This window comes from Leuresthes tenuis, unplaced genomic scaffold (genome assembly GCF_036924035.1).
Source record: "Leuresthes tenuis unplaced genomic scaffold, fLeuTen1.0.hap1 SCAF_24, whole genome shotgun sequence".
Taxonomy (NCBI): Eukaryota; Metazoa; Chordata; class Actinopteri; order Atheriniformes; family Atherinopsidae; genus Leuresthes; species Leuresthes tenuis.
In genome coordinates, this window is record NW_027325378.1 from 11,720,981 (window position 1) to 11,733,323 (window position 12,343).

Here is a 12,343-nt window from a genome sequence, read left to right on the forward strand (position 1 = left end):
TTTGTTTTTAAATTTTTTTCTAAACCAACTGATTTATGTAAAAAAAACCTTTGGCAGCCTGACATAACGAACTATGTGGCTGATTGAAATATGACAAACGCATTTGAATGTGCTTGCTGCAGCATTAAAATGCGAATTACATAAAAAATACTGATATAACAAAATATCTGCATTTACTTGAGAAACTGTGAAAACGGTCTGTCTCTGTTGACTCATCTCATACTCATAGCTGTTTCCGTTTGCTCTTATAAAACCATGAGTCTTGAGAAATGTTACTACATAAAATGTTTCCATGAAAAGAAAATGGCAAGATGCTTTATGTAAATTAATTCTAGGAAATCACCATCCGCGTTAGATGTTGAGGATTAGTTAAAAAAAAACGAATAAAACAAGTAAAAGAAATGACTTTTTTAAACTATTTATTATTTTTTTTACAGTCCAACAAGAGAGTCATAGTTTCCATCGTTCTGTTCGTAAACCCACTGCAAACACTGACAACATAACAAAAACACTGTGAACTCTTCACGTGTTCAACAACGCCAGTTCTCGGGATGGAGCGTGAGTTCTTTAACAGAAGGCTGCGGACGTGTCCGTTTGCGGCAGAGAGGTCCTCAAACTTGCTTTTCAGGTCAAACATGAACCAGCTGAACGGAAACAGTGAACGCGTACAGTCTCATCTAAAGTTAGCAGTCATTCGGAGACCAAGTTAACGCATTTCCTTAACATTCATTAGTAATTATGTACAGTCATTTTCAGTCTCATCACTGTCCATCAACGGTTACCAGAACTTGAACCCAGGCAACATCCTCGCGGCCTCCCGCTGCTGCGCCTGCGGGCAGTACTTGCGTGTGTGAGCGTAATCCCCGGTGGCGTCACATATGGGACAGGTGTAGCTCCGGAGGATGGGGCAGATGACTTTCCCGTCGTCCGATCTGAGCGTGTGCGACCGGTACACCCGCGCAGACTCCCCGTTCTGCTTGCAGAAGCGGCAGCAGCTCGTCTTGGTCCCGCTGCAGCTGGTGTCCGACAGGCTGCTGGCCGAGCTGCTCTCCCAGGAGTGTTTGCCGTTCCCCTCCTCCGTTGAGGTCTGCATGTGGCTCCACTGCGACGTCTGCTCCTTCTTTGGCTCTGCGGGATCTTCGCGGTCCACCTCGCGCCGGTCGCACAGCCTCTCCAACAGTCTGCCCAGGTTCATGTAGTCGTGCCACATGTCAAAGCTGCTCCCGTTGCAGATGAGCGAGCTCTGGACATCAACCCTTTGCATTGTGGACTTTTTTAGAGTAAACAATCGCGCTTACGTTCTGTGGGGGGTCTCGTACTTATAGACGGCTGGAAAATGCTTTAAATTGCAACACTGTTTACATGCTTTCGATCGATAGCAGGTGTTTTCTTCCCATCTGAATAGTTACCTTTAATCTATGACCTTATGTCGCACCCCGACACACGCAAGCACAATTACACAAAATATGAAGAAATACAAATGGGTAAATGCGTAATCTTTATTGAAGACTATTACCATGTTCATATACGCAGAAACTACCCATGTGTCAACATTTCAACATTTTTATCTTTTCGTTTATTTGATCTATCTAAAGGTAATTTCCAGGTGGAGGTTTACTGAAAAAGTAATTACAAGCTGTTTTTTATTATTATCATTAGATGCGCAACAGGTAAATAGCCTAAAGTTTGCTGAACCTCTTTGTTTGGCCTTTCTCTCTGTTTTAAAAAAATGTATTATGCTTGTTGGTTTATTATTAAAGAAGTGGACAAAATTGTTATCATTATTATTTGTTTGTTTGTTTGTTTGTTTTTAAGAGTACGCATGCATTAAATGAACGAAGTGTTGTCACTGTTACAAGGCCAACTAGTCCATCTCTGTGTTTGTCTTATTTCAGCTGTGTGCGCAGAGGGTGGGGGTGATGAAGATGATGATGAAGATGATGATGTGCGTTAACAAGTGTCTGAGAGTGTTGAGCCTATTATTAGTTATTGCGCGTCTCGTTCAGATCGCCTGATGGCCGCAGGCGCCGGAGTGTCCTTATGGTCCACTTCAAAACAGTGTCACATTTAATCTCACACCTGCACTATCGGGCCTCAAGTTCATAAAGCAGGAGGCGGACGGCTGCCCGTATTCCTCCTTGAAGTTAAAAGTACTCTTTTAACAACCGCACAAGGCCACTGCGAATCTGAGTACGATCTCTCGATTTCCTTATTATTTACAAAGGGAAAGCGTAGCGTGGGTGGAGCGAGAGGAGCGCGAGGGGAGCCTCAGGGTGCGTTTAATATCACGCATGCGCAGTGTCATACCGGCGACGGCTGAAGAAACGGTGGCCTAACGAATAAGGGGATTACGGAGCCCAATCTGACAGGTCAAATTTCTAAAAATGTATAGATTGTTTGCTATTTATGCTTGGCAACTCTTTCTAATGATAAGATAGACTTCGTTTGTAAAGTCAAAAGCTTCCGGGAAACGTTGGGCTGTCGCGTGAGCTTTCGTTTACGCAGGGTCTCGAGCTAAGCTAACACTCAGCTAGCCACTGTTTGTCAGCTAGCTTTCAGTAGGAGAGGAGGCTAACAACGCCTGTGACATTAGCAAGCTGACCGAACGTGGACATGCGCTTCATAAATTTAGTTTTGCCCTGTGTTATCCCGAAATGAGAATATATCGTTGGAAGCTTCACTCCAGATTCGTGGATGCTGATGTGTTTGATTTCGTAGTAATACCACAGCGTAAAGTCACATAATGCTAACTTGCTAGCTAGCTATCATCAGATTCCCCCTAGTTGTTAAGCAATCTTTGTGGAGAGGAATGATGCCCCGTTAGCTGTGTAAGCGGCAGCTGGTTTTATCATAAACTTTGATACTTTGGTTGGTTATTGTCAAGTTTAGCAGAACAATTATCATTTCACATGTGTTGTTTCACTATTTGATCGAAATGAAATATTTCACTCTGTATCTAAATGATGTTCTTTTCTAAATGGGGTCGAATAATTGCGCCAATCGATATTAAAGTCTGCCACTATCACGGACTTTTTTTTACCTCCTCAGGCTGCACAATGAGTCAAGGTAAGGACAATGCACGACTCAAGAGCTACAAGAACAAGTCTCTCAACACAGATGAGATGAGAAGAAGGAGGGAAGAGGAAGGCCTGCAGCTTCGCAAACAGAAAAAAGACGAACAAGTAAGCACAGTGTGAAATATGAAAGTGAAGGAACAGCAGTACTAATCCTGCAATGTCTTCTTACTAATGTAACATTGAGAATTCAGCTCTGAAATATCATAATGGTTTTCCTAAATGCTATTCTGTTGCAGCTTTTCAAAAGGAGAAATGTTGCCACTGTGGGAGAAGATGGCATCCTGGAGGATGATGGAATGGCAGATAGTGGCTACCTGGAATCCCAGGCTAACAACATGGACCCACTTATGGTGAGATAGCATTTATGAAAGAATCCTGTTTTTCTTTGATATCATCATTTTCTGCTGTGGATCAGATCAGATGCGAGAGCATTTCTTGTCACTGTGACATACAGGGTGGGGTGATCTCTGAAGACATGATCCAGATGATCTTCTCCAGTGCTCCTGAGCAGCAGCTAATAGGCACTCAGCGCTTTCGGAAGCTTCTTTCTAAAGGTACAAGTCCTCGAGTGTGTCTTTCCTTATGTATGCATGTTTTCACTGTTCATGACAGCGGACTTTATTCAGCAGATAACATGATATTTTTAAGTCCTGGATGATCACTGAATGCACACTTTCAGGTGTGATAAGTCTCAAGGTGTTCAAACTCGGCTACTTTAACTCGTCATTGCCTCAGCAGTATTCCTTATCCCTTCTGGTAATAATCTAAATCAATAAATGATCATTTACGTTCCATACAGAGCCCAACCCACCTATTGATGAAGTCATTGCCACTCAGGGGGTGGTGGAGCGTTTTGTTGAGTTCCTGAAGAGGAGAGAAAACTGCACATTGCAGGTACACTTCGCTTCTAATGGTACAAGAGGCATGAGACAGCATCGTTTTGTTTTGTTTTTTTCTCGTTAGCTGATGTGCTCTTCCTGTCCTGACTTGTTTGTGCGTTTTTTTTTTTTTTTTTATCTTGTAGATACTGCACATTTCATATATGGTGCAACAACTTTTTTTTTTTACATATTTTGTGTTTTGTCTCAGTTCGAAGCTGCTTGGGTGTTGACCAACATCGCTTCAGGTACATCCCACCAGACACGGGTTGTAATCCAGGCAGGAGCAGTGCCCATATTCATTGAGATGCTCAGCTCAGATTTTGAAGACGTACAGGAACAGGTAAACATTTTCACACTTTCATCGTGGTCACTATCCTCTGTCAACTAATTGTTTTCCATGACTTTAAGACTTGTCCTGTAGTAGTTTACATTTATATCTTTACTACTGTCTGACTTGAGTTATTGATTTACCCCACAGGCAGTGTGGGCCTTGGGAAACATAGCAGGTGATAGCACAGAATGCAGAGACTTTGTCATTGACTGCAACATTCTGCCTTCCCTGGTGCAGTAAGTAGCAACTCGGTGTAATATTGTCATCCTCTAAATACTCTTGTGCTTGGAATAACAGTTTTACTCAGTAAAATCCCTCTTGCAGGTTGCTGGCCAAACAGAATCGTCTAACGATGATGAGGAATGCAGTGTGGGCGCTCTCAAACCTTTGCAGAGGAAAGAACCCACCTCCAGACTTCTCAAAGGTAATTTGTCATATAAACTTATCACTATGGCAACTGTACACCTCTCACATTGCTAGTGTAGCTCATGTATCTCCTTTACAGATCACAACCTGTACATAGCTGTGTATATATGAAGTGAAAAACACTTTTGCTCACTGAACTCACAACTGTGTTCTCTCCCTGTGCCTCTCCTTGTTCCACTGTGTCCTCTAGGTGTCCCCATGTCTCAGTGTGTTGTCTTGGCTGCTGTTTGTCAACGACACAGACATTCTAGCTGATGCATGCTGGGCGCTATCCTACCTATCCGATGGACCCAATGACAAAATCCAGGCTGTTATTGACTCAGGAGTCTGTCGCAGACTGGTCGAATTACTGATGTGAGACATTAAACACATGCACTTATAATACCGAAGGATGATTGTCCTGATTTATTTGTTGTTAGAGAAACATGTAAATCTCCAGTTTAATGGCTGTAAACGGGCAACCAGTAATGCTTCAGCTGTTACAATTTACAGACGTGTGTGTTAGGAATATTTCAGTGACTGCATATCAGTTCAACCAATGTTTCTCGAGCTGCATCAGGCAGGATAAGTAACGTCAGAGCGATCACAAGCTACAATTCTTCTTTCTTGCAGGCACTCTGACTATAAGGTGGTATCTCCTGCTCTGCGGGCCGTTGGAAACATAGTCACTGGAGATGATCGGCAAACGCAGGTAATAGCAGCATCTACACAAACCGAGTCTTTGATGTCCGTGTTGAAGGAATGAGATTCTGAATTTGTGTCATTTGTATGTTTGAAGGTGATTCTGAACTGTTCAGCACTGCAGTCCCTGCTTCACCTTCTGAGCAGCCCCAAGGAATCTATCAAGAAGGAGGCCTGTTGGACGATCTCAAACATCACTGCAGGGAATCGAGCACAAATACAGGTACGCTTACATGTGTGACATTCTTTTCCTTTTTCTTCATAAAGTTTGTTAAGTTGGATATTTGAGTTCTTATTATATACCAAATGGTTAATTTTTCCTGTTCACAGATGGTGATCGATGCGGGTCTGCTGCCCCCTCTCATCTCTATCCTGCAAGTAGCAGAATTTCGCACAAGGAAAGAGGCAGCATGGGCCATCACCAACGCTACTTCAGGGGGCTCTGCAGAGCAGATAAGGTAAGACTTTGATGAAGGTTTACATACTAGTATACAGCCAATGTGTATCCATTAAAATGTGGTTTAGGTTTTTCTAATGCCTTAAGAATGGCATTAGACATGTTTGCTTCATTGATTCTTACCCATGGACAGAGTTTATCTAAGCCTCCGTTTATATTTTAGAATAAATAAATCTTTAAATCCACAGTTTATCCAATTGTTTTGAATTGGTCATGAAAGCTCATTTGTGTATCTGTGTGTGTGTGTGTGTGTGTGTGCTGCCACCTGCAGGCATCTGGTGGACCTTGGCTGTATAAAACCTCTTTGTGACCTGCTCACACTCATGGATTCCAAAATTGTTCAAGTGGCTCTAAATGGTCTGGAGAACATCCTGCGACTGGGAGAACTGGAGGCCAAAAGGGGAGGAGGCATCAACCCTTACTGTGCACTCATCGAAGAGGCCTATGGTGAGTGCACTCAGCATTAAAATTATTACATAAAATTAGAATCGTTCTTGTTTACGTTCTCTATGCAAACTTGTGAAGTAGTCACCAGCAAATACAGCCAATTAGTAGTAGAAGTATTAATAGTTCAGACAATTGAATGTTTGAATGCTGCTTTTCATAATAGGACAATCGCACCCTTCACAGCAAGTCTTTTTGACTTATCAAATAATGTATTAACCAGTTTGGCGTGGGTAGCTTCCACCCATTACAATGTGTGGAAAGATCCTGAAAAAATAGTTTTTCCATTTAAAGCAAAAAAATGTATCCTAAATCTTTGTTATATGTTTTGATTAATAGATTATTTGAATCTAAAAAATATAAGAATAATCTATTAAAAGTTTGTAAAACATTCTGACAGCGTTTGGCCCAAACAGATATTATCACCGTTCCACTGGCTCAGAGGATAGACCTGTATTCCTTGATTTCTGCTATCAGTACAAAACCAAAAGATTTTCAGTTCTGTATTAATAATTGTCAAAGAAGCAGAAGAAGCTGAAATAAGCTGAAATATTTGTCATTTTTGACTGGGAAAGTGGAGACCTCAGAGCAGTAATTTCAGCTCTTAATATTCCTCTTCTCAGGTTTGGACAAGCTGGAGTTCCTGCAGGGCCATGAGAACCAGGAGATCTACCAGAAAGCCTTTGACCTGATCGAGCGCTACTTCAACACTGAAGATGAGGACCCCTCTCTGGCTCCGGCCGTCGACCTGCAGCAGCAGCAGTTCCTCTTCCAGCAGTGCGAGGCCCCAATGGAGGGCTTCCAGCTATAATGATGAATCCTCCCTCTCATCATGCTCCACCTTCATCCTCACCTACCTTCACCTCTCTCAGTCTCTGCCCGCAGCCAAGATCCAGGGTTAAAACAACCCTCGGCCTATTCTCCTCCTCCTCTACTCGCTGTCAGAGAAGCGGATTTAATCATTATCATGATTATTAAGAGTATAACATTAAAGGAGCACACGTCTGTGTGTACGTTCAACATGGGTCAGTTTCTGCAGTCTTGTCAGCCAGTTTGTGAAGGTTTCACTTATTCTGTTTTGTGCTGACTTCTTTAGCATCTGAACTCCTATTTACCTGCTCATGCTCCAGTATCACTCACTAGCAGATTGTCCTGGCAACACCCTCCCTGTATGACTTTTTGGAATTCCTCCTCTGCTCATCCGAGGCAAGAAGCCCCTCCCCTTCATCCCGTCAGATTGGCAGGTGCTATCTCGGAGTCAGTGGGAATATTTGGACTGCACTGCTTGTCTGAAGCATTAATGACTCTCAAGACAGACAGACATCAACCTGGTTGCCGACCCCCTCCTTTCCACACAGACACGGAGAAGAATGATCTAACCTAAGCACTGGACTGACCATGGGACTTTGACCACATGTTTGACTGTGTCACAGGACTCATCTAACCTTTATGAAAGGCACTTAAATGACTCAAAAATGGAGGTTGAATTCCCTTTCTTCCTCTCTAACCACAGATAGACTAATTAGAAATTTGACTGTGTGGCTGAGGGGTGGAGCTTGTCGAATCAGGCTGCTTGCATTCCCACCTGGATCTTATCATTCCTCGATCTAATATTGGGATATTTCAACCTGCACAGGCTCCATCTTCAAGAGTTTTGCCTCCTGCCTTCTGGTGTGATGTGAATAACCCCATGGAACCATGGGAATTGGAGTCTTCCCTCGCACTGAGACAATTGGACGGACTTGGACAAGACAAAACAGACTATATCACTCTGGATTCTGTCCAGCAGCAAACCAGCGGAAATTTTTACTATCATACCATAATTTCATTTCATTTGCAGCACTTTAGTTCTGGACTGATGCCTGCTCATCGACAGTAGTTTATACATTAGCTATTTAATTGGTTGGTGACATGGCTCTTACCTCCTCAGGAAGCGAGGTGTAAAGAGGGGTGGTCTATATCCTCGGCCCCCTCCTGGCATTCAAAAGATTACACTGTTTATCCTTCCCAGAAGAGACTCAATCAGATTGTGGACTGAAGCTATCAGCATACACTTATCACAATCATAAGATCATGTTGCCTCAGTGAAGCTAGAACTTTATTCTAAGCAACAATTGGCTGTTTAGTTGCAATAGTCTAAAACATGACTTTCCAACACATATTCAAGTAGTATTTTCCAATTTGATCATGCCAAATCTACCAGTTTGTCAGCTCTTAGGTCTGAGGTTGGTCTTTTTATTTTATTTTATTTTTAATTATTAATATTATTAAATTTGGGGGTTAGCATCTGTCATATAGCTGATGGTGCCATAATCCTTCTACAGAAATCCTTCCACATAATTTCAACAAAGATCCAGATTAAAACTTGAAAATCCTGGTGATCACCTTAGTTAGCACAGCTGAATGTTTGTTGGTTGTTTACCAAGTCCTCTTTGCATTGCTTACTTTTGTCAAAATCTCAGCAAGAGATGACCAGCTCTATATGTTCATTACTGTTTATTGTACTGAGTTTGTGCATCTGTCCCCTGTTAAATGCCATTTGCATAAAAGTTGTTTCATGAACTTCTGCAGTGGTAAGCGAATCAGTTTCTTTGAAGTTGGTGCATGTGATTTATCTCTTTATGGAAGGTATATTATTTTGGTTTGACTACAGTAATGTACCTCCTAAAAGGACAGTTATTTTCAGTACTACTACAGGTTATTCATTAAGTGTTCACACGTTCCCGTCAGGTTACGTTGCTGATTGTCAAATAGCCTTTTTTAAGCTGGCAGAAGCCAAACTGACTGAATATGGGAAAACCAGACAATTGTACCATTTGAGAGGATGAACATACTTAATTAGCTTGTATTTGACAAGTAGAAGCCAGCATTCCTATTTCTACTGAAAATGATCTTGTTTTAATTCTGGAGTCACAAAACTCAGATGACCCATCCAATGACGTACCACTTTATTGGACTGATTTTTTATTAATGATGATCACTATAAATACTGAAGTCAGAAGGACCATAAACAACCCTGATTACATTTGTCTACAGACAAGACATTTGTTTCTGATCCACCACATGATGTTCCAAAAAAACCCCAAAAAAAACCTGAAGACTGACATGCCGTCATAAGGCAGAAAAACACAAGACTTGAGAAGTGAGTGCTCAAAGCTGAGCGCTGATCCAATCGAAAACAGAGTCCGTCTCCTATAAATTCTCAATCACAGTAATGGTTTTAGCAACGTCAAATTTCAATATTCTCTTCAGAGAAACCCAGACGCTTCCAAAACAAAACATTGTTTGTGCCTTTCCCTCATTAGGTGCCACTTTATAACCTCATTAAAGACATTTGTCGAGAAGCTTAAAGAAGTTTCAACATATCTGCAAGTGGCTGTGCATTAAGGACAATCTCCTGGTTGGAAAATCTACTACGAAGTAATAACTGCTCTGATTTTGTATGTCTGCTCCATACAACGGGAGTTGTGGTACACCAGAAGGAGGCAAATCTATACCCGGTGTTTGGGGAAAGTATGGTGAGAGTGTTCCGGTGAGTTTCCCTCCTTTACTGAGACTTCTCAGGCAGGGCGTTCATGTTCTCTCTCTGGAGTTCCTCCCTCCACCTGGCTTTCTTCTCCATGTTGTGGGCAGTCAGTGACTCATTCCTGCCTGCAGCCTGTATAAAATTAAAAAAATATATATTTTTTGTTTGCACTTCAGTGTACTTCTCTAAAATCATAGCTTCAATGGTCAGTACACCTGCAACTATTGTGATGTAGAGACAAAACAATTTAGCATTGTTGTAATCTACTTCTACACGTGCACAATGATATGAATTGTTACTCACCCTTTTGCCCACAAGCACCATCAACAAACAGGCCCCTATTGTGGTGCCCATCATAATATAGGCAACTTTCACTCTGATTCTGTTTCTGGCGGCATCGATGGTCTCGAACCTGTGGAGGAGACAAGCGTCACTCACTTTAATCAAAAGCTTTGACTTAAACCCACGTGGTCTGAACATGGTCATGAGACACTAATGGAAGACATACATGTTTATGTTCTCTGTGGATATTTTTGCGCTGCCTTTTAAGCTGTGCGTGCATCTGAACAAAGACGTGCAAAACCAGTGAAGTCAATTAGCATTACCTGCTATTTAAGCTTATCTCAGCATATCATGTCAATATTTATAACAAGAACAATTGGGTCATCTAACTCTCTGTCCTGATCCTTGTCACGTATAGGTCTGTTGTTGACGTCGAGCCCAGTGAAAGCATGACAAATAAATCTCTTATTGCAGCAGCAGATTAGATGTGATCTCCACCCTGATGTCAGTAGCCTCAGCAATTACCTCCTAGCATAAGCAGACGCCTTGTTTGAACTACAGCTGTCTTGGAGGACCAGCTACACACTGCACTGCCGCTCATCAAGTTAGTTAGCTCTGTTCTTGTGATGTCGAGAAAATCGGACAAGAGCGGTGGGAGGTCTGGTATAAACAGGAAAAGGCTACTTACGACACAGTCTCTGGTATCTCATCCATGGACTTGAAGCGACCAGACCATATGAAAATCTTCTTGTCCAACTCAGACGGCCTGCAGCCAGGGACTTTGAAAGAGGGCCGTGGTGCTGTATAAAAGAGCACAGAACACATAATAATGAGCAAACAAACAGATTATCATTCAGCTCATCCACATAAACAGGACAAAGCAGTGATACGCTCTGTCATCAACTCCACTTCCTGTACCTCTCGGTCTTTTGGGGACTGAAAATAAACATTCAAACATTTAACTACGGAAAGTACTCGAACCCGGGATGCAAAAAGTCAATTTCACATTTTTCTTTCTACTCTTTTGAGCATTTTTACGCCAGTTTGTGTAAAAGCTTGTACCTGATCGATCAGACATGCAACAGCATTCTGCACTAGAAGTGAAATGATCGATGGGCATGCAGCTACATGTTAAGCAAAGGGGGTTAAAAGGAAAAGACAGTTTATGATCCAAAACTCCACCTTGTGGTCCAGTCGCAGGAGAGGACTCTGACTTGGTCTCCTGCAGTTTATTGCACATCCCTCTGTATCTCTGACCTGTGCAGAAATTAAACAAAACAAGTATAGGTGTGTAGTAGAGCCACAGCCAATAGTTATCTTTACCATCTCCAGATTATTCTGAATATTTTTTTTCCAAAACTTTACCATGTTTAAAGGGAAAATAATACACACCAGTATGCAGTTTATTTTCTGCTTAATCTAATATTTAATCTGTGAAATGTCAAGGTTTTTTAATAGGCACAAAAATTAACTGAATTCACTAAACCCTGAAAGTGACTTTTTCTTAAATGACATTATTATATGACGAATACAAAATGCGCCGTCACATACAATAATAAAGGTAAAATGTGGCCTTTTTGTTCAGGTAAACAAAGCCTGAGACGGTGAATAAAAATGAAAACTAAAAGTATGCTGGGTCAAAAGTGTTATGAGCCAAAATCTGATAAGTACTATCAACATACCTGTCAATATAACTACGTACCAACCGACATTTAGCGACATTTAATCAAACCATGACATAACAACAAAATCAAGGCTGCAATAAAGAACACAAAATAAGAACAGGGATAAGATAGCAACAACTGGTAACAACTGGTAATTTAACACAACTTTAAGATCGTAAGCACAATCTCTTGTCAGCGATAGAAACACAGAAATTCAAGTTAAATATACGAACCGACGAGGCTGCCGGTGGAGAGACGAGACCTAAGGAAATTCATGTTTTGATACGATAGCTAAATTCAGCGTGTTTGTGAAAATGGTCGCAAACACAACCGATCCAACTCCAGCCCCCTTCAGCGGCTGAAAGTCAAGTAACTGCCCAAAACAGGACCTGTCGCATAAATGGTGGAGTCTCTGTTCCGTGCCTTTTCAAAACTTTCATAATTTGGCTCCACATATTTACAATTTACCCTCAGTGGCTGGGTTATACTCAAATTAAGCTGTGGTTAAGTGTAATAAAGCGGCATGGTTTAGGTTTAGTTTAAGATACTGTGCAATATCAATAAGGAAGGAGGC

At 41.7% G+C, this 12,343-nt stretch overlaps 3 protein-coding genes across 4 annotated transcripts; 1 reads left to right on the forward strand and 2 right to left on the reverse strand.

Annotated features, from left to right (window-relative positions):
* Positions 1-778: 778 nt before the first annotated feature.
* Positions 779-1,264, reverse strand: nanos2 (nanos homolog 2). The gene has a single exon (XM_072378920.1). The coding sequence runs from the start codon at positions 1,262-1,264 to the stop codon at positions 779-781; it is 486 nt and encodes a 161-aa protein (XP_072235021.1).
* On the forward strand, positions 999-8,863 carry kpna1 (karyopherin alpha 1 (importin alpha 5)). Of its 2 annotated transcripts, none has more exons than XM_072378917.1 (14): positions 999-1,085; positions 3,049-3,182; positions 3,314-3,427; positions 3,532-3,631; positions 3,877-3,971; positions 4,167-4,298; positions 4,437-4,525; positions 4,614-4,713; positions 4,906-5,069; positions 5,328-5,406; positions 5,494-5,619; positions 5,727-5,854; positions 6,125-6,300; positions 6,921-8,863. In XM_072378917.1, the coding sequence occupies exons 2-14, from the start codon at positions 3,057-3,059 to the stop codon at positions 7,106-7,108; spliced, it is 1,617 nt and encodes a 538-aa protein (XP_072235018.1). In that variant the 5' UTR covers positions 999-1,085; positions 3,049-3,056; the 3' UTR covers positions 7,109-8,863. The 2 variants fall into 2 exon arrangements, with proteins under 2 accessions (XP_072235018.1, XP_072235017.1); XM_072378916.1 differs by lacking the exon at positions 999-1,085 and adding an exon at positions 2,048-2,369.
* Positions 8,864-9,211: 348 nt separating this feature from the next.
* On the reverse strand, positions 9,212-12,145 carry fam162a (family with sequence similarity 162 member A). The gene is made up of 5 exons (XM_072378919.1): positions 12,003-12,145; positions 11,288-11,362; positions 10,794-10,905; positions 10,127-10,235; positions 9,212-9,955 (listed from the first exon to the last, which is right to left on the reverse strand). The coding sequence occupies exons 1-5, from the start codon at positions 12,043-12,045 to the stop codon at positions 9,845-9,847; spliced, it is 450 nt and encodes a 149-aa protein (XP_072235020.1). The 5' UTR covers positions 12,046-12,145; the 3' UTR covers positions 9,212-9,844.
* Positions 12,146-12,343: the final 198 nt, after the last annotated feature.

Coding starts and splice junctions, on each gene's coding strand:
- fam162a (XM_072378919.1), bottom strand. CDS start 12,045: ATGAATTTCCTTAGGTCTCGTCTCTCCACCGGCAGCCTCGTCG. Junction 11,363..12,002: donor CTCCACCGGCAGCCTCGTCG/GTTCGTATATTT, acceptor ATTTCTGCACAG/GTCAGAGATACAGAGGGATG. Junction 10,906..11,287: donor TCCTGCGACTGGACCACAAG/GTGGAGTTTTGG, acceptor TCTTTTATACAG/CACCACGGCCCTCTTTCAAA.
- nanos2 (XM_072378920.1), bottom strand. CDS start 1,264: ATGCAAAGGGTTGATGTCCAGAGCTCGCTCATCTGCAACGGGAGCAGC.
- kpna1 (XM_072378917.1), top strand. CDS start 3,057: ATGAGTCAAGGTAAGGACAATGCACGACTCAAGAGCTACAAGAACAAG. Junction 4,714..4,905: donor CACCTCCAGACTTCTCAAAG/GTAATTTGTCAT, acceptor TGTGTCCTCTAG/GTGTCCCCATGTCTCAGTGT. Junction 5,855..6,124: donor GGCTCTGCAGAGCAGATAAG/GTAAGACTTTGA, acceptor TGCCACCTGCAG/GCATCTGGTGGACCTTGGCT.